Here is a 25567-nt window from a genome sequence, read left to right as displayed (position 1 = left end):
CTCAGTATGTGCTGACAACGAGAACGAACTAGAGGCAGACCAGCAGATGGACAACTTGTACCTGAAAGCTTTGGAGGGATTTATTGCCGTGGTGACACAGGATGGAGACATGATCTTTTTGTCAGAGAATGTCAACAAATACATGGGTCTTACCCAGGTAACTTGTTCCATGACACTTTCCTGTCTTTGTAATACAATTCCTAGAAATGAGTCCTATGCCTAAATGCAGAAAAACAGCTGTGTGTCACTGCAAAAAGACTGGAAATAAAATGTCTCATTTCTCAGCAGGTACCGTGTATACCAGACAACAGGGGGGGTTGTCCCTCTCCCTTTCCATCAAAGTTGTGCTGTCTTTGGCAAGTGCAAACTTGCCTTCCTAGATATTACCGTGGAGAGGAGAATGAGAGTTTATTCAACTTATGCCTTAGACTCTGAGACAGGGGGAATAGAGCTGCTGTTTTACATACCCCCCTTTTCTGCTTTGTGGATTGGGGGGTTTCTCCTTCTGTGTTGAAAATAGCCAGTGGTGTTGACTGTTAACTGCACTGTGCAAATTCAAAGATAAGGAATTGTTCTGGAGAGAAAATGAAGTTATGCATGGGATAAACAAAGGGAGGGTCACAGGATTTGTGTCTGTGAGCATTCTAGTTCTAGTGATCAGTTTTATCTGAATAGGTGGTATTTAAAAGCAGATAAATACTATCAGTTTTTATTTGGCTAAGTGTAGTTCTTACTTCTGCACAGGTGGAATTAACTGGACACAGCATTTTTGACTTCACTCATCCATGTGACCACGAAGAAATTCGAGAGAATCTGAGTCTGAAAAATGGTAATAATGAAAATACAAAAGTCACTGTTTGCTTTTTAAGTAACCAAATGAAGTAATTGGCCAGCGGTAGAGATGTTAGTCATGGTAAAGGGAATTTTCGTTTCTAGAGTAATCATTAACAGTTATTCAGTGCTTTGCGGATTTCTTTTGTTTTGTCAAATATTGCTTAAAAATGATAGCACTGAGAACTGTTTGTTTAGTGTTTTCCTTTCATCAAGTCAAGGCAGGCATAATGTTTTCACTTGTAACGCTTTGCAAAGATTTATATGCTGCAAGCTAAAAGATAGGTTTAAATGCACGAAGTCCTATTTAAGTTCCACTTAAAGTTTTAGGTCTGAGCTCTACAAACTGCTCTTCAATGGTCCATGCATCTTTGATGGTCTCTGCAGGTAAATGATCTGAGAATTAGTCCGTTTCTTTCTATTGAATCCTTCATGCTTGTGAGTAGAAGAAATCAAGAAACAACACTGAGAAAACCTATTTGCTATTTTCCTTATACAGGTCCAGGCTTTGGGAAGAAAAACAAAGAGATGTCAACTGAGCGTGACTTCTTCATGAGGATGAAATGCACTGTTACCAACAGAGGCAGAACTGTTAACCTCAAGTCTGCCACATGGAAGGTACCATATTTGGGCCATAATAAGTGGGTTTGGTTTTAAAAGACATTTTGGCATGTGGAGAAAGAACATTTAAAGTTTGTTTCTCATTCAAAAATCATTATTTCAGGTTTTGCACTGCACTGGACAAGTTAAAGTATATAACACTTGCCCTCCTCACACTCTGTGTGGTTATAAAGAGCCTCTTCTCACCTGCCTTATAATAATGTGTGAGCCTATTCAGCATCCTTCAAACATTGATATCCCTCTGGACAGCAAGACCTTCCTGAGTCGCCATAGCATGGACATGAAATTCACCTACTGTGATGACAGGTAAACTCCACCGACTTTTTCCTTTCCCTAGGTGTTTCCATCTTCTTGAAGAAAACAAGTAGTCCTTCCAAATGTCCTCCTGTGCGGACGTGGTAAGCAAGGACTAGGAGAAAGGACAGTCTGTTACCAAGGCAGCTATTCAGTGGCTCACTTAATCTATCTCAAATTAGGCAAAATGGTACTCCTGCTTATTTCCTCCTCCTGCTTTGTGAGGAATTCAAGTTTGCTGGCAGAAGACGAGGCAACTTAAAGCCATAAGCATTGCTTCTTGGGTTTTAGTAAACTGAAGACTACACAGGATTTCTGTTCTCATTTTTTTTTAGGGAATGTCTGAAATGATGTGCCTTGTTCAAGGATGGTTTTACAGTTGGTTTGGCCCAGGATGCTATTAGCGGTTTGCTGGAAAGTACTTTATGCTCTAGATTATCTAAGAATTGCTAAGACATCCAGAGCATCTGCAGTTCTGGAATGGGCTTGCAGCCTCTTGCTCAATGAAAGCAAACAACCTTTGCTGGTTATCTATCTGCTCCATTTAGTGGTGAAATGAAGGGGAGGGGAAGATCTTGGATCAAGCAAGGGGCTGTGTATCTGTACTCTGTGGGTTTGGTGTTTGGGTTTTTTTTATATTTATGAGGTCATCTCTGAATTTAATACAAAGTTTTCCATCTAATGAAACTGGTTTCCTGAAATTCAGAGTTACTGGCAGCTGCTGAGGTCTGTAGGGTTATCAGTGGGATTATACATACACTGCATCTTACGCAAAACCTCACAGGATTGAGATCTTGGTTGTGTTTTTCACCCTTCAAAGTTGTTTGTTTTTTGGTTGTTTTTTTTTTAACTTGTGCTAAGCAAGATTTATTATTTCAAACAGTGTGATGAAGCAACCGTATAAACTAGCAGTGTTAGCAGCTATGGATGGAAGCAAGATTTCAAGTGTGAAACTTGACTGATTGTCTGACCTCTCTGAGAATATAGCCTCAAGTGTGCTGTAACTAGAAATGCCCTCTGATGTAACTGCAATAAAGCAGACTTTTTTTTTCTTGTTAATACTTTCAGGATGAAAATATTGAGATATAAATAGGATTTTGCTGCTGGGGAGAGGAAAGCAACAACATGGTAGTGACTCATTATTAAAGGCAATGTATCTCTGAATTATTGGGGCCATTCAGTGGCAGGCTAGAGGAGAGTAACAGAGGATTTTGTTGTATGGCAGCATTCACATGTCTCTGCCAGACTTAATGCATAGGCAATTATAAATGAGAATTAGAGAAACTGATACTATCGCATTAAAGATACACATGCTTATTTTAAAAAGAATGACATATTATGCCCTGGTTTAAATAGTGGGAGTTGATTTACAGGGAAAACTTTTCACATGGTAGAGATACGCAACACCTTCCTCTGGAGGATTTAACTTGTAGGGAATTTCAGAGACTCTTTTTCAAAAGCAGGTGACAAACCAGCACATCTTTTACTAGATAGTTTTGGTTGGATGGTTCATTCATGTTTTATTTAGATTATGATAAAGTTGGAAACAGCCAGCCAGACCAGAGAAGGAAGAGACCTCGCAAACCTTTCAGGTTCTTTCCAGCAGATCCTCCTGGCTCTTGCTTCCCTCCCAGAGGGATGTTGATTTCTCTCCAAAAGGCGACACATCACTAGACACATAAAAATGCAAAGCACTCAGCTGTTAATATCAGATGCAGTGCTGCTAGACAAGTTGCATTGAAGGAGCAGTTTATGCCAAGAATGTAAATCCAGGCTGAGGAAAAGCAGCATGTGCCAGTCAGATGCCTCAACCCTTTTCAACATACTCTGGCCTTTCTGCAGCAACACAGCAGGGCTGACACAGCTCACTTCTCAATGAGGGACTGTGTCTTTCCAGTTCAGGGCTCATATCATCTGGGGCAGTGTACCTACTCTACCAGGCTTCTGCAGCAATCTGTGAGTATCCTCTTTGCAGTTCATTTGGTGTGGACAGCTCTGCTTCCAGGGAACACTGAGTTCTTATTTTTGAAGCATTCAGTTAAAGAAGCTTTAGGATTTCTGAGGAAGTACCTTAACGAATGGCAGCCATGCTAGACCTTACTAATGGAAGCACCCACTTTCAGTGTGAAGCTGAAGTGGGTACAAAGGAGAGCTGCCCTTGCATGTGAAGCTGAAATTTATCCTTGCGGAAAATGAAGATCACATCTGTCATCTCTTTAGGAAAGCTCAGTAGTCTCTGTCACAATGCAACATGCAAAATATAAGCTGGCTACCTTTCAACACATCGTAAGGAAAACTAGTTGGCTGACATGAAGTGCCTTGATTCTTTTGGCTTTTCCTCAGGAGGGTACAGAACAGATTCAACATGAAGCAGGCAAGACTGGCATCCCTCACTTATAATGTGCGAGACACTAGCCTGTATTTTTTGCCTTCCAAAAATAATTAATATAAGTGGGCCAGTGGTTAGGTGGGATATGTTTGTATTCTTAAAACCACTTTTGCAAGGTGATGAGCCTGTAAAGAAAAGTTTGTGAGGTATAAACAATAAAAATAGGTTGTTCTGTTAAACGCCTGCTTCAGCCATTCCTGGAGAGTGATTTAAAAATGTTCCTTTGCTCCACTTGTCTTGGCTGAGTGGTTTACAGGATTATTTTAGCTGTAATACAGAAATGCTGATCAGTGGCACAATTCAGTAATCCAAGTGAGGATTTAGTTTAGCTGCGCAATGCTCTTGTGTTGGCGAAGATCACCAGCGAGGGTGTTTTAGTCAGGAAAAAAAGGCAAGTCTTTGTATGAAGGCAATTTTGTTAACTTGGTGACATAGCTGATGCCCATGCAGGACCATGGGGCCGATGAGTGGACAGAAACAGTGGCAGTATGTTCCTGTGGTGGAAAATCCACAAAACAAAAGAGAAAACTGTATCTGAATTTGACAGAAAACCCCAGAACTACTTCAGCACATTCAGTCTTGGCCTTTACAGTTCATGCATAACAGGAAAACCCCATATGCTGTATTTTCGAGGGGACCAGGGTTTTGAAAGGAGAGAGGGGAACATGCCATGGGAGGTGACATTGGCTTTTCAGCTTCATTCCTGTGACCTCTTCCGGAGGCTGCGAAGGGAGAGGGAATTGCTCTTTGCCCACAATTGCTGTGGGTAGCATGCATCAGGTGAGGGAAGGATAAGGAAACAAATCTGTTCTGCATGGGGCAATATGTGCAGCTACAGAGGCTGCGTCACAAACCAGCTCCCTGGCACCGGCGCACTGAGAAGCGTATGTTCCCTGTTACTTTGAAGGCATGACTTGCTTTGGGGAATTGTATGTTCCTGGTTACAAGAAGCCAAATTAGTTACACTCTACTGCTTTTTCTTTGGTGGAACTTTTTAATGGAAGAATTGAAGCAGAAAAAGGAGTGATGGAGGATGTATGGTGATTCAGAATATGATGGTGCAGGAAGATCATAGAACGGTTAGGGTTGGAAAGTACCTTAAGATTATCTAGTTCCAACCACCCTGCCATAGGCAGGGACACAATCTGCAATGCCTAACCCTTACAAAGATGCAATGCCAATACTGTTGGTCTCCGTTAGATTTCTTTTAATATGAGTGTGCATGTGGTATCCAGGCTGTGACCAGCTGAGAGGAAACTGAGTTATATCCCTGTAAAACAGAAATATGCAGGCCTAGGAACTTCAGTGAGGATTTAAGTCAGTTGTCCATTTGACCTATATTTGGGGAATATTTTTAAATTAGGTGAGAATGCAAATAAGCATTTGAAAGGACCTCCTGTAGCTTCATCCCTGCTCAGGGGGGAAATGCAGTATGGAGACAACAGTGAAGTGAGGATATCTGAAACCAAAGATCTGCATTTGGCAAAACTGGCTTTTGGTATATGTCCTATCTAATTAAAAAAACATGACCAACTTCTTTTGAAAATAATAAAACTTTGATTTAGCTAGACCAAATGAGTAAGAAAGAGTCCTGGTGAAGTTTTTCATGTACCCATCTTGAGTTTGTACTTGGCAGGACAGCTTTACCCCAAGCACAGTGGCTGTGTTGGGCTTTGTATTTTTTTCTTTCTTTTTTTTTTTTTTTTTTTTCTTTCTTTTTTAACTCATTCTGCTTTAAGTATAACTTGGTTTGTGTGTTCCCGTCAAGACCGATTTAACTTCAATAACTTGGTAGGAGTTTGAATACAGAAAGACTTTGTTAAAAGATCCACACCCTCACACACACAGTCCACACGCAGCCCAACGAATATACACCCAGCTATTTTTTCATGAGCAGTAAACATTACAGCAGTCTTCCACAAAGAGCCTGACTTCTCAGTCCTGACGGTTCTTATGATACTATTTTAACTTGAGATGGTGTACAATAAAAAGCTTTGTGTTCCTGTACAGAGATAGAGAAGGACAATTTTAAGAAAAACCAAAATACTTGAAATAGCTCATCTCATAGGAGACATAGCCTTTGAAGCAGTGAGCTTTGTTTTCTTTGCCATGTCTCAAAGAGATAAGATGGGGCAAAGTGGCACAAATAAGATTCAGATCCCTCGTTTCTCCATTGTGTATCTTAAGCATAAACTCTGCCTTTACTCCACATCCCAAGAAATGGGTATACTGAGAGAAACTGAAGTAGTCTCAAAAAGCATTTAAGTAGCAGTAGTTGGGACAGATCTGCTGGTACTGTGGAGGGCTACTGCCCACCTCGGCTGTGTTTTCTGAGATTTTGACGTCTCTGTACATATGGTGACAAGTTTAGCTCAAAAAACTGAAGTGCCAGTCTGGCAAAACGAAGATTCCCCCAAAGGTATTTGTGTTTTCAGAAACAAGTGATTAACAGAGAACAAACAGCCTCTCAGGCCACCTGTCATCTTCAACAAAAATTATTAGTATCCTTCTAATTAGCTACTACAAATGCAGAGAAAACACAAAGTCTTCCATGCGAGGATGCCATCCAAAACCACCATACAGTTTGTTTTCCAATTTTGTCATTCCCCAGCTTGCACAAAGAGCAATTTTCTATCTGGTGTCTAAGCAAAGTAGAAGTCTTGTGTTCTGGACTCATTTTTGTAAATGACCCTTTTGTCCCACGGGGCATAAATGTTTCTGTGTCTCTCTTAGTTATGTATTCCTTCTCCTCATAGCTCCGTAGGATGTTTTTTCCTTTGTACTTAGTCCTCTGTGTTTTCATTTGACATTTCATATTGCTGAGAGGTTCCTGTGGAAAGCACATGGGGTTTGGAGGGTGCACCTCACTGGCGAACCTCAAAGCGATGCTCAAGTGAGCTCAGTGCAGGGACCTTTGTTGAAGCATATACTGCCTCTTGGCACCTCCAGGTACTGTTTGAGCTCTTAGCTGTGGTCAGACTTCTTCCACAAACATCTCAAGAGAGTCACAGGACAGGGGTGATGGAGATAGCTGCCCCCTCACCCCTAGTGTGTAATGCGGCATGGAAGTGGCTAATCTGATTTCCAGCCCTGCAATAGCTATAGCCTGCAAGATTAAACTTCTTAGAGTCAGCAGCAGCAGAGGAGGAATAAAAGAGGGTGTGATCTGCCAATTCACACACCCCAAACCAAATACTGCTAACAATTTTTGGAGAGATGGTGTTTGCTATAAAATAGTGGTATTTAAAAACATACTCAGCCAGTTTTAGGGGGAGGGGTTGGGGATGGGAGAAAGAAATGTTCTGTATTTAAAAAAAAAAATCATTTCACTCCCAGGAGTGTTTAAAGAGAAATGTAATCAATCTGAATAGTGGTAACAGATTAACAGGTTAGTTTTGAAGGGCACAGAAGCTGTTTAGCCATTTTTAAAGTAACTATTTTAAAAGTTACTCTGATCAGTATTTCACTAGTAGAATTTGGCTGGTGTGAGTAATTCTTTGATATCTTATCTTTATCTTTCTGTACTTTTCAGTTGGTCGTATTAAAAAGATATCAACCCGCCACTTGCTAATGTTCATCCAAGATTATGTTACATCTAATTAAATTTGACGTTGTCACAGCTGGATCACACCACAGGTTGTTCTGTGCCATGGAACAACAAAAAGAGTAATTTTATAGTGAGGGTGCTTGTTATGAGCAGTGAGGAGCAATTTCAGAGGGGAATTACAGGATTGGAGTAGACAATTTTGCATAGACATTGCAGTTACTATATGATAAGAGTTAAGAGTCCCTCAGCCTGCAGGAATGCATATTTTTTGCTTACTATCTCAGTTCCACTGTTGATACCCATGAAGGCTGTAATGTGGTTTTGGATTTGCATTGGTGCTGCTGGGTACATGATGCTTCTTTTTTTCCATTATCTTTTATTTCCTTTTCCTTCTCCCTGCTCAACCCTCACTTGGCTCTCAGGTCCAAATGACTGGATTAAGAGTAAATCCTCAACTTCCTGAATTTTAAAAGCCTTCCGCTTGTGATGAGCTCCAAACTAACTGGGATGGCTTTATTACACTAGGCCATTATATAACGAAAGGCCATAGTTTCTGGTTTTTAAGGACTGTATATTTACACTGGTCCTGGCAAAAGCCTCAAGCTACTTACACCAGTGTGTCCCAGCTGACTGTGTAAAGGCAAGCAGCAACTGTATTTTGGGAGCCTTACTCTTATTAGGGCTCCTTCTGTATTTGGTTTTTTTCTCCTTGTGGTTCAGCTCTGGTGACTGACTCGTTATGAGAGTTACTGCTGTTATTAAAAAAGAAAAAGCAATTGTGGTTTTAGACAAAAGTTGCAGATTTGGCTGGGGTGCAGTTCAAAGGCTTAGAAGCTGCTTCAAAAAGCAGCTCTTTGAAACCTGATTCTGTGATTTCCCCTCTGTTGGGCTAACTGTAAGCCTAAATAGAACCGTAAACATAAACAGGAGAGTAAGTCTTTGGGGGGAACCTGGTAAAACCAACTACAGTCTTAGCTCAGCTAAGCTATTATAAATCCAGGTTCTTTCTGTGGAAATCAAGACAGAGAGTAGTTTTTGGAGTGACAAAACCAAGGTGTCCTGGAATATGAACGATACAGTTCTGCGGAGGCGAGGGAAAAGCTGACTCAATGCCTTGGCGTTCAAACCATACACAAAATAGCTCCATCTTCTGTGTCTTCCTTGCTGGAGGGGGATCCAGGAGATGAATGCCATGTTCTTGCTCTGTTTGTTTTACAGTATTTACATGTCTGTCTTGTAAAGACATGCTTGTGTCTGGAGGGTTGGGCCAAGGCTGTCCTTCCAGGGAGTACACAAACCTGAGGATGTCTCTCTTAAAAGTAGCAATACCACTGATCAAACGTGGTGGTGGCAGATAAACCCTTTCCAAGGGAGTTACGAGGCATAAAACTTGGGCACTACTATTGACGGCAGCAACGTGCTGCAAGATGTGGCTGTTCCTTGCAAACCTCCTGCCTTTCCAAGGTTTATCACAGCTTAGCAGTCAGTTTGTAGCTGCTTCTGCTGTTGCTCTTTGCTACATTACAGGTTGTTATTGCACTTTAAAAGCTAGCAAAAGGCATCCAAGAGGGTTGTTGACTTGGAAAACAGTAATGTTTCCTTTTTTCCCAGAAAAGAAGATATCTTTGTTTTTGAATATATATATATTTTTTTTTTTACTAACTGTGTTTCCTGTAAAGTTGTGTGTGATGGTTTTTCAAGTTGAATTTAGGAAAAAAGAACTCTTTTCCTCCACCTCTCATTAGAGAAAATCATCTGCACAGTTTGATGACCTATTTTCCTTTATTCAGGAACTTGTGAGAAATTCTGCCTTGCCTGAGTACTCGGAAAGGCTCTGAATAAAAGTCTAGTTTTTGAGATCGTAGCTTTCTTTGTGTTAAATCCTACTTAGTTTGTGGATTAGTCACCCAAGTAACCTAATCCATATGCTGAAGTTCTCATATAATTGAGAAACACTAAGTAGAAGAGCTGATTCTTTTTTTTTTTTCCTTGTAACTGCCCTTAATTTCCTCACCTTGCATTTTTATTTTATTAAATGCAATACCCAGAGTAGTGATTTAACCCTTTTATGTACGTTTTACTTTTAAACCTGATGGTGCCAACCACTACCCTCCTCACACATATTTGATTTTGAATGATAGTATTTGGGAGATTTTGCACATAGTGGACAAGTTGAGGACTTTGTCAGCAAGGGCTTCCCAGCTGAGACCTTCTGTAAGAGATACTGTGCAACAGGCCTGGGAAAATTTGCAACACACGTAATGGCATCCCTATGAATTTCTATTCCAGTAGTAGTAAAAGGCAGTTTATCCTGAACATGGAAACATTTTGCAACATGATCGGAAGTCCTCTACAGCTCCTAATGTGTTTGGAAGTTCAGAATTTCTTATACTGTGGTTTTAATTCTGTAAGTCTAAGGACTAGAGTTGATGGTTGACCTGCACATGTTGACCTGAATTTTGAAATTTGTTTTTTTTTTTTTTTTTTTTTTCCTTAACCAAGAATAACAGAATTAATTGGATACCATCCAGAGGAGCTGCTGGGCCGTTCAGCATATGAGTTCTACCATGCCTTGGACTCGGAAAGTATGACCAAGAGTCACCAGAACTGTAAGTCACATACATACTTCTTTTCATAGTTTGCATGTAAAACACAGCTTGCGGATACCTCAGTAAGTAGTTGGAAATACAAATGAACCCTGTGTGCAGATATTCTCTGAGAACAGTATTTACACTTGGCAAGAATGCTTACAGGTCACTGTGCTTGTCTAACTGAAATCTGCTGCTAATCTTTCCAAAGGGCCTGATTTTTTGCCATAATTAAAACTCAACTTAGATGGTAGAGAGAAGAATCACTGTCTCTCTGAGGGATAATACAAGGATCAGCTGAAAATCTGAAAAGCTGGGTTAGGTAGTACTGGCTTGGTGAGGCGGCTATTTACTGGTGGTATTATCCTTCTAGTGTGCTGTTGGGCTCAGCGGGAAACAGCAGCTGTAAAGGGTAATAGGAAGAGCTTATTGCAGTGTAATTTTGAATGTCTTTCTTCTGCTACCAAATAACAACTGTCCTCCCCACCCAAAACAGATGTGCAGGGAGACTTTCTAAAAGGGATATTCATTATACAAATAATATATACTGTCAGGAGAACAGCTGCTTCTTGTTATTCTTGTGCCTATGTGGACTGCCAGTTTTAGCTGGTTTTAATGTAAAGTACCTGACTTATTCTGGGAGCAGAGATCAGATCCAAGTTCTGCTCCCTCTTTTCAGCAGGCCACCCAGTGTCTCTGTCTCACATAAGATTTCTTTAAATTATTTCAGTCTTCAGTTTCCGTCCTTAGTGTTGGCGCTATGGCTGGAGACAGCATGATGTGCTAATGTACAAATGACATTTCCCACCCTTGGCCCTTTCAGCCATTGAGTAGTTACTGTATGGGAGAGTTCTCAGCAACAGATCACTAAAATGTCTGCTGCTGCTTTTTGATAAAAACAAAGCAAAGCTCTTAGACTGGAGTCTACATGCTAAAAAAACCCCATCTTGTAGTTCCTATGATCAAAGTCTCTGTCCTCAGGAAAAAGCCCATAACTTGGGTCACATCTGTAGAGAATTATCCACCAAATAGACTTACAGAAATACTTTCTGTATTTCCCAGAGAAAAGCAGCAGCAAAGAATAACTGTCTGACCTTTAGGGGAAAAGGGAATATGCGTTAACTCCAATGGCAAGGATTCAGGACAGTGTTGAGCTGAAATGTTGCTTGAAAGAACGTTTGGCAGTGTTAAAGTTGTGTGCTATAAAACAGTGTTGGTATGAATCATCCTGTTTCCAGAGCTGCCTAGAAGAAAGAAAGAAATCAAACCATACTTGCAGAGAGTTGTCTGGGAATGTATTTGTTAAAATGGATTCTTAGGTAATGTGTTTGTGTTTTTAACAGTGAAAAGGAATTAGCGATGTTCATAGATACAATGTCTGTATCCTATGCTGGGCTATCTAGAGTCATCCTGAGAAATCAGAGGGTGTGCTGCACTGTTGCTTTTGAATTGTTGAGTTGCATTTCTAAGAATGGGATAATGCCAGGGAAGGAATGAAATAAGAGCTGGCAATCTATTTGGTAACAGGAGAAAGGGATAACCATGAAGGTCTCTAGTTAATGAAGTGGGACCACTGAGTTGGGACTTGTCTATGTAAAGATTTCTGGAGACTTTCTAGTACCCATCTTGACCAGGCATTGACTGAGGTTGCTCCTCACTCTAGCCATTCAATTCACCTTATATAGTGCACAGCATGTGTCTATATGCCATTTGTGCCTACTGAAAAGAGCCATGTCCTGCAAGGTTTTGCTGTTGGGCATGAGGACTGATTGAGAAGCAGAATGAAAGCAAGGGGAAGTCTAGAGGGGTGAGTTATACCAGCAGAAGGGCTCAGGGCACTGTGCACTGCACAGGTTATAAATATTTAGGATCAAACTGTGCCACAGTGTTTATGATAGCACAGAATCTTTACTGTTGGAAGCACAGGACCGAAGTCTGTGCTGTGATAAATGCTGTTGCTGACAACAGAGCCAGCAAATTTTTAGTTCTAAGATAAATACTTCCCATGTCTTCTGGGACAGTCAGGCTTCTTACCAACTCAGAGAACAACCACAAAGGCAAAGTGACAGCAAGCTGTGACTTGAGAAAACATACATAAGCCCTCCGAATAATAAATCCCTAGGTTTCGTAATGTGTGCTGTTGAGAGGTTGTAACCAGGGTAACCAAGCAGGTACATAGCTTATAGAGAACTTCCTAGTTCTTCCTAGCATGTAGCTATACAGAACTTTAGTTCTTCCTAACCTTGGCCATTTATACATGGAAATATCCACCTCAAAATTCATGTTCAGCACACTTGTATTTATTAAATAATAATTTTTATTAGAAATATGCTATGTATATAGATTCATTCAGTAACACAGTCATCAATTCTGACAGTGCCAACCACTTAGTGTTGTAAAGATGCATAGGAAATAGAGGGAGGAGACTGAAGTTTGAAAACAGGGAGGCAGAAAAACCTCAAATGAGTCCCTTGGTTAGAAGCAGAACTCCTTCCCTTTCCTTCCTTCTAATTTAGTGATAAATCATGTTTATTGCAGTTTTACTATACTGCAGGGTTGGGTTTTTTTCTCGAGGTGAAATAACAATCTCACATTGAAGCAAGCAAGAATAGCATTTGTGTTCTTGGCTGAAAGTATAGTTGCATATAGAGTACAGGAGTCTTAATTAGTCACCATCAAATGGGAAGACTAGAGTGCATTTGGCAGTATGTATGTAGCATACCCAGTTTTTCACATGTTATGCAAGCAAGATGAAAATCTCTGTCTTGTTACATAAATATACACAAAAGATTGACTGTAGAGCTATTTTCTTCCAATTCAGCAATTTAATAATCTATAATCACTTCCATTTAAGAGTGGTCTTGTTGCCATTAAAGCCAATGGGAATTTTGCTATTGACTTCAGCGAGGAGCTGAATGTCACCATCTGGACCTGCCACTTGGTAGCACTTAGCAGAAGTTCGCCAAGCCTTCCAAGTGAATCATATTTCACATGTGTCTCTCAGCAATTGAAAAACAAATCTTGTTTTCAATTAAATTCATCCCTGCCTTCCCCCTTTTTTCTACCCAAAGATAAGGAATATAATTGGAGCCTATTTCATTGAGATGTTACTAGTTCTGTAAAGATACAGACAATGTATGATTAAAAAAAACTGAGAGAAAAGTGAGAAGTTTGCTCTGAAGGCAGAACCTTAAATGCAGCATTGATAACAAAGTCAGCAGTTATGAGCATATTAGTAATTTATGAGATTACCCCACGGAGAGATTCTGCTGTACTTTATTATATCAGAACATGACATGCTTTCAATAACAATAATAAAAAAGATTAAAGCAGTAAAAAGCTTCTTTGTAATGTAACAGGCGCCTACACTGTGACTCTTATTGATGAGTTGATGATTAGGAAGCAGTGTAATTATGTTTCACAAGCAGAGCAGAACAGTCCAGTCACTAAAACACTTTGAAATGAAAGCCTTTTGATTTTGTTCCACCAGAAGTATTTAATCAATAAAAGTAATGTTCTACTTTGTCTAAATAAATTAAATGAAGGGTGATTAAATACTCCTAGGAAGAAAACAAACAAACTTCAGAGATAGAAGGATAAACACAGCAACAATTATCTGCAAAACAGTTGTTGTATTTCATGGGCCTGGATTTGTACATTTGTATGGTGGCAATGTAGGAGAGACTGACAAGAAATAGTTTCTCTTAAAGGCCACATTCACAAGCAGCTTTTCTGTGCAAAGACTGTAGAATTGAGCTTTCAGCCCTACCGAGTTAAACTGCATTATTTTTAGGGCATTAGTTTGATGGTGTAAAATCTGTTTAAAAGGAAAGATTGCCAATGCAGTCAAAGGTTTAGTTGAGCCAGTTCCCACTTTTGCTACTCAATGCAACTACCTCTGCTTACAAATACAAATTCTTCTTAGTACGAGTACTGCTTGCATATTCTAGCCCTAATTTTATTGCCATTGATCAGCAGTATTTTTCCTTAACTGACAAATTACCACAGTCAGGACATCATAAAACTTTACATCTTGGAATTCCAAAGCTCCCCACGGAAAGCTCAGTGTCTTCAAATATTACAAAATATTGGAAGGAGGTGGGATTTCACCCTTCAAACATCTAGATGAAGCTTTAAACCCACGTTGTACCATTATCAGTTTATTGCTTGAGAAACACAGGCCAGTTCAAAAAAACATTTCAAGTTAAATAAACATCATTTGATTTGTCACATGGCTCTTGGTTTCTTCTAGGCTGCTAATTTCAAGCTATTGCAGAGGAACACCACAGATGAAGCAGATAGAGAAATACAGTAATTCAGCTTTTTATCGTCCTAGGCAAAACTGTCCTGATTACCATTGCTAATTTTGATACTTTTTTAAGAGTGATAGTACTTCTTCAGCCTCTTAAGACCAATGCTGTGCTAGTGACACCTCCACCTTATTTGTGATGTTGATGTCTCCATCTCTTAGCTTTAAGGTATAAAAAGAGAAAGGTAGAGATTTAAACCATAAGAGGTTTTTTTATTTTTTTGTGAGTATAGCTTTTAAATCATCTGACTCTTTGACTTATCCACCACCTAAAAAGGGAAGTATTAAATAGTTTCCTAAATAAATTCACTTTCCTACAGATCAACTTGGGAGTCCAAACTGAGGCACTTCTAGAACAGGGACGCTCAGGAAACAGGCAGTCAGCAGGCATTATTCTGGGGGGAGCTGGGATCTTATCTCAGATTTTTAAATCCTACACTCTGATCTGAATACTCAGGCTATCTCAAGAATTCAAATGCCAGAACTCAATGTTTCCGACGTTGAGTGGAAACCTCAAATGAACAGCCCCTTTGATATTCAAGATGGCTGAACTTTGGGAAAGTTAAGCATCCTTGATAACAAATGTCATAGCGCAGTTTTGCATAATTAAAACTCAGGAGCGGGGTTATTTAAAATAAATATTAGTTATTGTGTGTTCCTGTCCTGCTGAGTTATTTATATCTATCTCTCTGCTTCCTTTTCTCAGTGTGTACAAAAGGTCAAGTAGTGACGGGCCAGTACCGTATGCTTGCCAAGCATGGTGGATACGTATGGCTGGAGACTCAAGGAACAGTGATTTACAATACACGCAACCTACAGCCTCAGTGTATCGTCTGTGTCAACTATGTGCTGAGGTAAGCTGTACGGGCCAGAAAAACCACGTATGGAATCATGTGCTGGAAGAAATGCAATAATCAGGAGAACTTTTGAAGGGTCTGTTTATTCAGTGTTGTTATTCTGAAATCAGTTTAGTCATGTTGGTTCAGTCTTGTTTACTGATGTTAGACATCGATGAAAAATGTGGCATGCCTGTTCCTATACATGCTGTTGAAATACACCACAGCCCTTCTCTTCTGCAGCATAGCTGCTGTGCCGGTATAAAAGTATAAAGCCTGTGCTGAAGATTGTGTTGTGTAACACAACTGCTAATGTGTTTTGGTTTTCTAATGCTGTGTCAGAGAAGATAAAATTAAGTAGTAATTGCATCTGATGTTGCTAGGAGAAACTGTTCACCACCTCAAAAATCAGGACCAATTAGGGGTTTTGCCTCTCTCTTGCCAAACTCAAGTATTTTTGGTCCTAGATGGGGCCAAAATAGGAAATACTTATTTGAGTGATAGTCTGGGCCATTATAGCCTCTACTACATCCCTTTAAAAAGCAGAGCAACAAAGCCCTGAGTATTCCCACAGAACTACTGACCACAGTCTCTGCGTCATCTGAGATGGTGGTGCTCAGCAACGCTGGAACCATGCCTCGCCTGCTGAGAGCCTAGCATGCCACCCAGAGAGGCCAAAATGCTTGTACGGGTCCCAGGTTTAGAGAGTTTGTGCTGCCTACATTACTCACATCTTTTTGAGTGCAAAATGCCTAAAACCTATTTTCTTGTCAGTGAAATTGAGAAGAACGATGTTGTGTTCTCTATGGACCAAACGGAATCGCTCTTCAAGCCTCACCTGCTGACGATGAGCACCACCTATGAGAGCAGCATCCCCGCGACAGAGAAGAGTGACTTCTTGTTTACTAAGCTAAAGGAGGAACCAGAGGAACTTGCTCAGCTGGCACCAACACCCGGCGATGCCATTATTTCCCTGGATTTTGGTTAGTATTTGTATAAATAATTTTTGTGCAACAAAGAACCGTGTGTGAGCCTACATTTATAGAAACTTCATAATAGACAAGGTCTGTTTGCTGTGTGCACAAATTGGGAGTAATGTCTATAAGAGCCCACGTGCTCACAGCAGTGGAAAATTTCTGTGAATGAGAGTAGATTCAGGCTTTCTTGCTGACTAAACAACATGCGTTAAGTCTATGCCAACTTATTGTCATGGCAACTAGGAGCAGTGTTTACTTTTAATGAATAGCTGCAATTATATCATAACACAGACAAGCTAAAAGCATGCGTTAATATTGTTGAAACTCCATCCAGGGACACAGAAGTTTGAGGAAGCCCCTGCCTTCCCCACTGCTGTATTGACACCAAACAAAGTATGGCCAGTGGAAGTGAAAAGCCATGCTGCTCAAGGTGAAACACTGACGATACCGTCCTTTACAATGCCTCAGATTGCACCTGGCAGCAGTACTCCAAGTGCAAGCAGCAACAGTAGCTGTTCCACGGTAAGAAGAGCTTTAAAAATAAAAATAAATGGATGTTATGTTTTGTATGTATGTAAGTCCCATCAATATATGCAGATGATGTTTTCATGTTAGCAGTCCTGTCTCATTGCTTATTAACAAGGACCAGTGTATAGTATCTGTAGCCCTCCTTTACTGCATACATCTTAAGAATCAATAGCAAAAACATCAAATGGGAACTATATCCTGCCTTTACATTGCAGTCCTCATTTTCTCCCAGCTGTCCCTCAGTAATTACTATAACCTATAAGACAACAAGAACATGCTACCACCTTTCATGAATTAGCCTTAAACAAAAAGCCAATGTAAAATAGTGTTGGCGCTCTTCCTCTTTCTGTTTGTTAACTAGAAGCTATAGTCTTTAGAAAGCTTACCCAAACTAGGGATTTTGAGAGCAGCTCCATGGTATTCCCCACTGAAAGAGTGAATGTTTTTTCAGGGCATTGCCCCTAAGAGCTTGAGCCACTCTAACCTGGCCTTTACTAGAGAAGATGTCCAATCATGAAAAAGGCATTGAGGTGTCGCTGAACATCTCCCTTCTCGACAAAAGTGTTTAATAGTGTACATTCCATGTTTCTGGTCCGATTTTCCAAAAACCCAAAACCAACATTTAAACCAAGACAACTAGGTTCCTGTATTGGGTGCCTATGTTTTGTAGTGACCAGTAATCTTGTTTCAGAGAAAAGCATATGATAGAAGCAGACAGTTTTGGGTTCTGAGGACATGTATATTTATGCAGTCTAGCCATTTGCTTTTCATGGGGAAGATCTATTACTGAACAGTACAGTAGAAACAGCATGATGCTAAGTCAATATTATGGTTGTCTTGCTGCTTATAGCAAATTCTTATTTCTGTGCAGCCAAGCAGCCCAGGAGATTATTACAGTTCTGTGGATGAAGATCTTAAGATTGAGGTGATTGAAAAACTTTTTGCCATGGACACAGAATCAAAAAGTCAGTGCACCTCCCAGGTAAGGAACTAATGTCTCTTCCAAAAGCCATAAAAATTAGTCCTCTGATAGTAGGTGGTGCAGACGCATGCTCTGTGCAGATAGATACCGTGATATGACACACGAACTGCATTTGCACATATATACACTAAAGCTTTGATGCACTACACTAACAAAAACATGCACTTTCAAAAGCTGGGGTGTAAATTTCTATCCCTAACTCTGAAGCAAGTACTTTAGGGTGTTACTGTGGTGGCACTGATACGAACGGAAAACAAATCAGCAGAGAGCTTTAAGAATCTGGGAGCTTCTGTAGACTGGATAAGGAAAACAAGCAGCAACAATTTTTTTTAACCTAGCCTAATGACTAGCAAGTAAACATCCTTTCTAGAACAAAATATAAATAAACTAATTCTTGCAAAACATTAAAATGAGAAAGAAATGTCCCTCCATAGCACGTATCTTCTCTAACTACAAAATGCAACCTGTTGTTTTGGATATATTATTCTTGGTTTACCTCTTGGAAGATTTGTGAGAAATGTGACAATTTCTTGCATGTAAAATAAGATATGGTCTTCATCTCCTGTATTCTAATCAGGGTGTAAGTGTGGAAATTCCCTCTACAAATAAATAAATCCACTATTATAACATTTCATCAAGTGAGCTAGTGAATAGAAGGTGTAGGTGTGATTTGGCCCACCTAACTTAATTGAAATGCGTTTGTTAAGAGCTTATACTTTTTTATAATTAAGAGAAAGGAACAGGCGTTGCTGGCTGGCAGCTCAGACCCTCTTCTCCTATTAATCCTATGGAAAGTTTGGGGTACTGGGGCCCAAATAAGGTACCTCAATATGTCAGTGCCATTTGCAGACTTAGGTAGGCTGTAGTCCATGTCCTGAAGAAATTTCATCTAAGTCTGGACATTAGCTGTTTCTGTAACAGAAAGAGTGAGACAGATAGGAGAAAAATGTGGATCAGGATTAAACTGGATGCAAGACTTGACATGTGCAAACTTCAGTTTTGTCAGGTTCAGCATCTGCTTGCTCAGGTGTGTCCCACCACATCAGCAGCTTTGGTGGGAAAAATGAGTGTTAGAGAAGTACCTCTGTCATGAGCTGACTGGTGGGCCAATATTGATTTCCCTTTCTGTTCAGCTCTGGTCGAAGAGAAATATAGTCAGCCAAGAGAAATACATTTAAATATGATTAGTTCTCCATGGGGAAAATAAAAAAAACTATGGATTTAAGTGCAATAGTGCCCTTCTAACTGCCCTTTTTTTTTTTTTTAAACATTTGCAATTTTTAGATGCATTTTTTTCATATAGCTGGATTACAAGGAAGCTCCGTTGTCTATTTTAACACGAAAAAGCCTGAGGTTGAACTACACACCACATGTTGTAGAGTCTTTGCAGACAAATTACTCAAAACGTACTGAAACATAAGATCTGCTTCAGATCACACTGATGTTGCAGGCTGCATGCAAGCTGCTTTAGCAAATACTGCCTACCTGGGAGGGGTTTTTCTTCAGGTTATTGTCCTTGCTACTGATGCCATGATGAACATGTATGATAGTCATAGAAATAAGACACCTGCAAAGAGGAGCTGGCCAGTTCTGTGTAGGTAAATTTGGCATAGTGATTTTTCCGCTTCACGTCTACTTGTATTCCTCATCACACTAACTGCCACAACTGCTGTAAACTTTTAGGGTTTTTATGAACTTACTTCATTTTTGTGCAGACTGACTTCAATGAACTGGACCTTGAAACCTTGGCTCCCTACATTCCTATGGATGGAGAAGATTTCCAGCTCAGCCCAATCTGCCAAGAAGAACGTTCTCTCTCTGAAAGCGCACAAAATACCCAGCAGAGTCTAAGTAGCATGAGTACCATCTTCCAACCCCTTGCTTCTGCATCACAGAATCAATTTCTCCCAGAGAAATATTGTCCACAGCTATCAAATAAAAAAATGAATCCTGGTCGTGGGTCCCTGTCATCAGTGTTCTTCAACAATATGAGCAGGTCATCACTGCCACCATACCATGACCAAGCCAGCACTCCCTTGTCTTCGATGGGAGGAAGACCAAACACACAGTGGCCACCTGATCCTCCGTTAGAATATGTCCCTGCTAAATGGAGACTCATGGATAAATACTCAGGATCCCTATCAAGTTCCCCCTCAGGGCCACCGATACATTCTCCAAACATGCCCATATATAAAAAAAGGTAAGAGTTTTTGTGGTATATCTATTTATTTTACTAAGAAAAGTTTTAGGGGGATGAGCGGGATCATAATCTTGAATAATTCCTTTTCTCAACTCAGCTGGAGTAAGATTTATTGCTATTCATCAGACTCTGCCTCTGGGGAAATTAGTGTGGTGCTCTCCCCGTAGTAGTCGCTGGGCTAATTTTTCATTGCCTGTAAGCACACATGAATCAATTTTCTGCTGGGCAGGTAAACATTACCTCAGTAATTTTACACAACCTTCTTGACTTTACGCAGTTTAAGAGGTCCTGAAAAGGCTTTACTGGTCCAGCAGTAAGCTGGGACTCAGGCATACTTTCTTACCTTGCATATATTATTTTGCACAACAGAAAATAGGGGAGAGGGAGAGATGACAGTACATTTATTGCTGGTATATGTAAATGCCACAACTAAGACTTAAAATTACAGGCTTTTTTTCTACAGCTTTTCCTCACCTTGTTCACTTTCTTACACATGTGAACAGTATGTGGTGAAATGTAGATCAGAGGCCACAGTCCTGGAAGCTTCTTATGAGAGCTAGTAGTTTCTCAGTAGCTCTTGGGTCTTCAGTGTTGAAACATGCAGGAAGTACATAAGATGGCAGTTGTCACTGTAAAACATGAAGCTGTGCAGTTTGCCTACAGTTTGCTTTCTGGGATTTCTTGCTGGCAGAAATACCAGTATCTGAATATGCATCTGTAAAGAGAGGGTTTGTCCCCGAACAGCAACCTGTGTGTTCATATTTAGCATGTAAAGCAAGGGGACAGGTGTGGCTTTCAAAATCCTAGCCTTAAAAATCATGTGACTTTCTTTTCCACAGCATCTTTGTGTCTGTCTGGAGATCCCTACAGGCTGTTTATGCTAGATTTTCATTAGTCCTTCATCCCAAGAGTCAGAAGTTTCCAAAGCTTGTAGGATGACTAACAAAAGGAAATAAAAACATTGGGCATGTGAGGTCTGTCCACTGACATGTCAAAGACACCTTAAATGTCTTTAAATGAAAGAATTTGTAGAAATTAACAAGATGGTATAGATTTGCCTTGCTGCTCTCTCACCCAGAGATCTTTTCTCCACAGGCCCTTGGATGCTTTTGGGCAACGAGGCATAGATGTAAACCCAGCAAGAATTGCTCTGGCTAACAGTTTGAAATTGAAGCGGCAACTGGATTATGAAGAACAAGCGTTACAACAGCTGAGTGGGGTAATAAGAAATAAATCCCTTTCACAACTTTGGACTCACCATAGTCATCGGTGTTAATTATTTGGTTTGCTTTTCTTCACATTCTAGGGAGATCCATCTGTCATTAATTCATCTCACCTAATGTGGAAGAGAATGAAATTTCTCAAAGGGGAAAACTGTGCCTTGGTTACAGAAAAGAAATCTCTCAGCACAAGTGTTCTTACTGGTAAGACAAAAGAAAGTGGTTTTGCAATGTTAAGTATTGAAATGCAATTTTAAGACAGGTTGAATAGGAACATAAACTCTTTCAAAAGAAAATGTAAATAAGCTCTGTAAATATTATACTAAGATTAAAGATCAACTTGTATTGCTAAGAGCTGAAAATCTAAGGCATATTTGATAAATACCAGATAAAAACCAGATGGCTTCATGTATATTCACATCCTTGCTTTGGAGGTAACAGAAATCAGCTTAATGGAAATGGGTTTACTTTGTGCTGATCTGAGGTTCAGACATCTCAGAGCTAGAACTGATACTTTCTCTCTACAACATTGCGTTTACTTATACAAGCCTATCTTGTGTAGTAGCTCTACTACTTGTACAGCTAGTGCTGTTTCTGGGCTTCCTTTGTGATAAAATGTAGGTATGCCCACACCGTATGACCATCACAGCAAGGACTGTTTTGCTCTGAATTAGTATTATCTATTAATTATTACACTGGCTTAATTTAACTTCCCCTTTCCCCCCCACTTCTGTAAATCAGATGAATTTGTCTGTAACTCGAGGGGCCCGAGCCAACCAATGAATCAACTACAGCAGCAGCAGCAACCAACCTGTGGCAGTCCTGGTGAGAATTTGAAAGCAGGAGCGTTTCCCCCTCCGTTTTACAGTTCCCATTGTCAGGATTATGCTGTCCAGCCAGCTCATAAAGTGTCAGGTAAGAGCTGTCAAATACAGAAATTGGAAAATGTTGGTACTTAGTTTATCAGCCTCCTCCATAATTCTTTAAGTGTATTTTTTCCATGAAATCAGTATTGGAACTAAGAACCAAATATGTATTGCTTCCTAGCATGAAAAATTAGTTCTGTTGTTTAGTGCGAAACTTTAATGATTATATTTGTAATATATGCGGAAAAAACATTTTTGCCCTTCATTTCAATTAAACTTAATACCTTTTACCTTGGAGGTTGAATCATCCTCCATCCATACTCTTGTCTTGTGATAAAATTAAGTTGTACTAGACAACTTCACTGAAGCATTGATATGAGAGTTTTGTAGGTTACAGTCTTAACAGCCTTCTAGAAGTTAAAATAACTAATTAAAGGGGACATATATATATATGTATGTCCCTTTTAACATAGAAGGGGAGTGGGTGTCCATTTATAAACTGTGTCTTTACTACAGCTTTCCTCATCTGCACCAAGATAATTTTTCTCAGAGCAATGTAAACTGGGGGTAGAAGTGAAAAACTGCATATGTCCATGTGACACACTTGCAACAGTTTAAGGCAGAGCCATGCATCGGTTTGCTCTGAAACCTGTAACTGCTGGTGGTTTGAGGCCTATTGATACAAACACAAAATGAAATAAGAACTGGTATAAACAGAAGAAGGATGAGAGGAAACAAGTCCTTTCTCTGGTCTCAGCACCATGACTTACTTCACTCGTCTCTTCCAGGTATGGCCAGTCGTCTGCTGGGGCCTTCTTTTGAACCCTACTTGCTGCCTGAGTTGACAAGATATGACTGTGAGGTGAACGTCCCTGTTTTGGGCAGCTCTACGCTTCTGCAGGGCAGTGAACTGCTCAGAGCACTGGACCAGGCAACCTGAGCGACCCTGCAATATTCCGTGGCCTATACTGTTCAAAACAGCTTCAGTTTTTAAATATATTTTTGCAAGTAGACAATTTCTAATACAAATACACTTTTACAGGATTTTACTTAGATATTGAACCTGTCCACGTTACCAAATAGTGGCCTTTTGAAGTTACTCACTTTATTATTCATATTAAAGAAATACATCTACTGTATTTTCTCTATTGCAATTAAAGTGTTGTTTAGAGAGTTTGATTACCCTCCCCTTATCTCATTACCTGTAATTTATATGCTGAAATTTTCTTCAAATTTCATGCTAATAAAAAGCTGTGGTATAAATGCCTCATCACGTGATATACTTTGGCTGCAGTAGTGCAAAGATTTCTTTTTATTGCCAAAGATGAATGAAACAAATTTGATCTCCAACCACAGCTTTTTGTTGATCTGCCAAATTGAAATCTTTTGAGTCTTTCTGTTTTCCAGCATTTATCGTATTGTAACTTTTAATAACTTTTGGAAAAGCATACTAAGGAAAAATCCCAGCCTTCTGCCTCCTCCCCCTTCCTTTCATTTTTATACATTTTGTTGAAAGAAATGTGAATGGTGAACTGCAATGTTTGTGGGTATCTGTGAAAGTTGCACGTTGTAAGCTTTTTTTCCTCAGAAGCAAGCCACATCCTCAGCTGCCTTAACCTGGCTTAGCTCTACAGCCAAGGGAGTCCTACAGATTTACCCCAGTGGAGGATTTAGACCTGTGATTTCACTTGTTTGGGGTTTGGTGTTTTGTTTTGTGCTTTGTTGTTTCCTTTTCTTTTTAAATTCTCTCTGGGTCAGTTGTTGATCATCTCTTGGTACTTTTGCTGTATGTAGGACACTTTAAGAGCTGTTTCTGATAAAACTAGTAGTATTTGTTATGGTGTTGCTGATATTTCAGGAATCTGACCAGTGGCCAGTATTAACACCTCTGATTAATGTTACCCTTTTACCATCTTATATGCTAGCTAGCAATATAATTGCAATATTGAATCATTAAAACTAAGTAATATTTCCCAGGCTATTAGGCTAACTCAGCTATAAGTAGACAAAAAGAATTAAGGATTGTATAGTGAGATGAATAGCTGGCAGGCAGGTCTGTATTGTTTTTACTTGCCTTGCATTATTCAGTAGCTGAAATGTCATTTAAAGGTATCCAGACATTTCAGAGCTCCTTTCCAACTATCATTTGTTGTTATGCATGTATTTTGAAAAATAAGGCTTTGAATGCATTCAAAGGCAAAGGAATTTTAAAGTTTAAATAATTCAAACAGCAAAAATACTGAAGCAGTAAAAGGCAGGTGAGCAGTTCTGGCTTTAAAATACATACAGACCTAGATATATATGTTGGTATATACCATCTTGTTTCCTCCACTGGTATAAATCATTGTAGCTTCATCGAAGAAAATGGAACAGTGGCAATGTACAAAAGGTAAAAATCTGGCCAAGAAACTTAGAACAAAGATATATATTCTTTTGAGACTTCTAATTGTGCTGAAGCCTGGTTTATAAAATTGCTTTATATCATGCACTGACACTTGCAGAGAGGGAGCCTTGGGTTCATAGAGCACTTCAGAGTTCGCTGTGTTAAGTAAGTCTTAACCACAGATACTTAAGAAAAGCTTAAGATCTTTTGTTATTGGTACATAATGTAAAAAAAATGATAGTCCCTATTGTAGGCAATGTTTCAAGAGTTTATTACCAAAAATGATCTGCTCCTAAAGTGAAGTTATTACCATGTGGAAAATTATATTGTAGGCATCAAAATCTGATTAAAATTGGCAAGCCAGCTTTGACAAATTTGTAGTGGCAAGGAGTTAAAGGCTTCAAGCATTAAAGACACTTGAATACTGCTCTTCTGTTTCTTATTTGTGTAGTTTCAGCATTAAAAATGTTATACCCTAACAGTTTACTAAAACACTCTGAAAAAGTATTCCATGTCTTAATATTAATCATACTTTTTATCATAATTATTTCATAATCTATATTGCTGAATTCTTATTGACAATATTATAACTGTATGGGAACTTTAACTTGATAAGGAAATGTATTTTGACACTGATACCTTATTAAAGTATACTGATCCTAAATTCTTTGTGACTCGTTTGCTATGAATTTGTTATTTGTTGTATCATTGTAAAACAAAAGTATTTATTAAATTATTTATAGAAAATAAAGGTTTGCATTGATCTTTGAAGAATGAAAGAATGAACAAAAGTTACCTGTGTTTGACAGCTGGGAAATAGCCTGCCAAAGGTCTGTACCAACAACCTTTTCGAAGAGTTTACCCAGCTTTCCTCAAATGGAGAATTCATGCCCTGCAGGCCGCCCTTCTGAAACACATCCTGTGGTCCAGACTGCTGCTTCCATTTCCAAAGTGTTTGTCTGAGGAGCTGAGGGTGCCTCTTGAATGCTACCCTTA

The 25567-nt window shown here is 39.5% G+C and overlaps 1 protein-coding gene across 2 annotated transcripts in view; it reads left to right on the top strand.

Annotated features, from left to right (window-relative positions):
- Nucleotides 1-25235, top strand: part of EPAS1 (endothelial PAS domain protein 1) — a 79077-nt gene extending 53842 nt beyond the window's left edge. For both annotated transcript variants that reach the window (XM_030498765.1, XM_030498764.1), the window contains exons 3-16: nt 6-157; nt 745-829; nt 1331-1449; nt 1556-1758; nt 10185-10291; nt 15286-15433; nt 16190-16398; nt 16727-16914; nt 17792-17902; nt 19618-20102; nt 21198-21321; nt 21409-21526; nt 22064-22237; nt 22977-25235. In XM_030498765.1, the coding sequence (XP_030354625.1) occupies nt 6-157; nt 745-829; nt 1331-1449; nt 1556-1758; nt 10185-10291; nt 15286-15433; nt 16190-16398; nt 16727-16914; nt 17792-17902; nt 19618-20102; nt 21198-21321; nt 21409-21526; nt 22064-22237; nt 22977-23128 (2375 nt within the window). In that variant the 3' untranslated portion in view covers nt 23129-25235. The remainder of the gene's footprint in view (nt 1-5; nt 158-744; nt 830-1330; nt 1450-1555; nt 1759-10184; nt 10292-15285; nt 15434-16189; nt 16399-16726; nt 16915-17791; nt 17903-19617; nt 20103-21197; nt 21322-21408; nt 21527-22063; nt 22238-22976) is intronic.
- Nucleotides 25236-25567: the final 332 nt, after the last annotated feature.

The sequence above is a fragment of the Strigops habroptila genome, chromosome 10 (genome assembly GCF_004027225.2).
Source record: "Strigops habroptila isolate Jane chromosome 10, bStrHab1.2.pri, whole genome shotgun sequence".
Classification (NCBI taxonomy): Eukaryota; Metazoa; Chordata; class Aves; order Psittaciformes; family Psittacidae; genus Strigops; species Strigops habroptila.
Note: the sequence above shows the minus strand (reverse complement) of the source record. Positions and strands in the feature narration are given on the sequence as shown.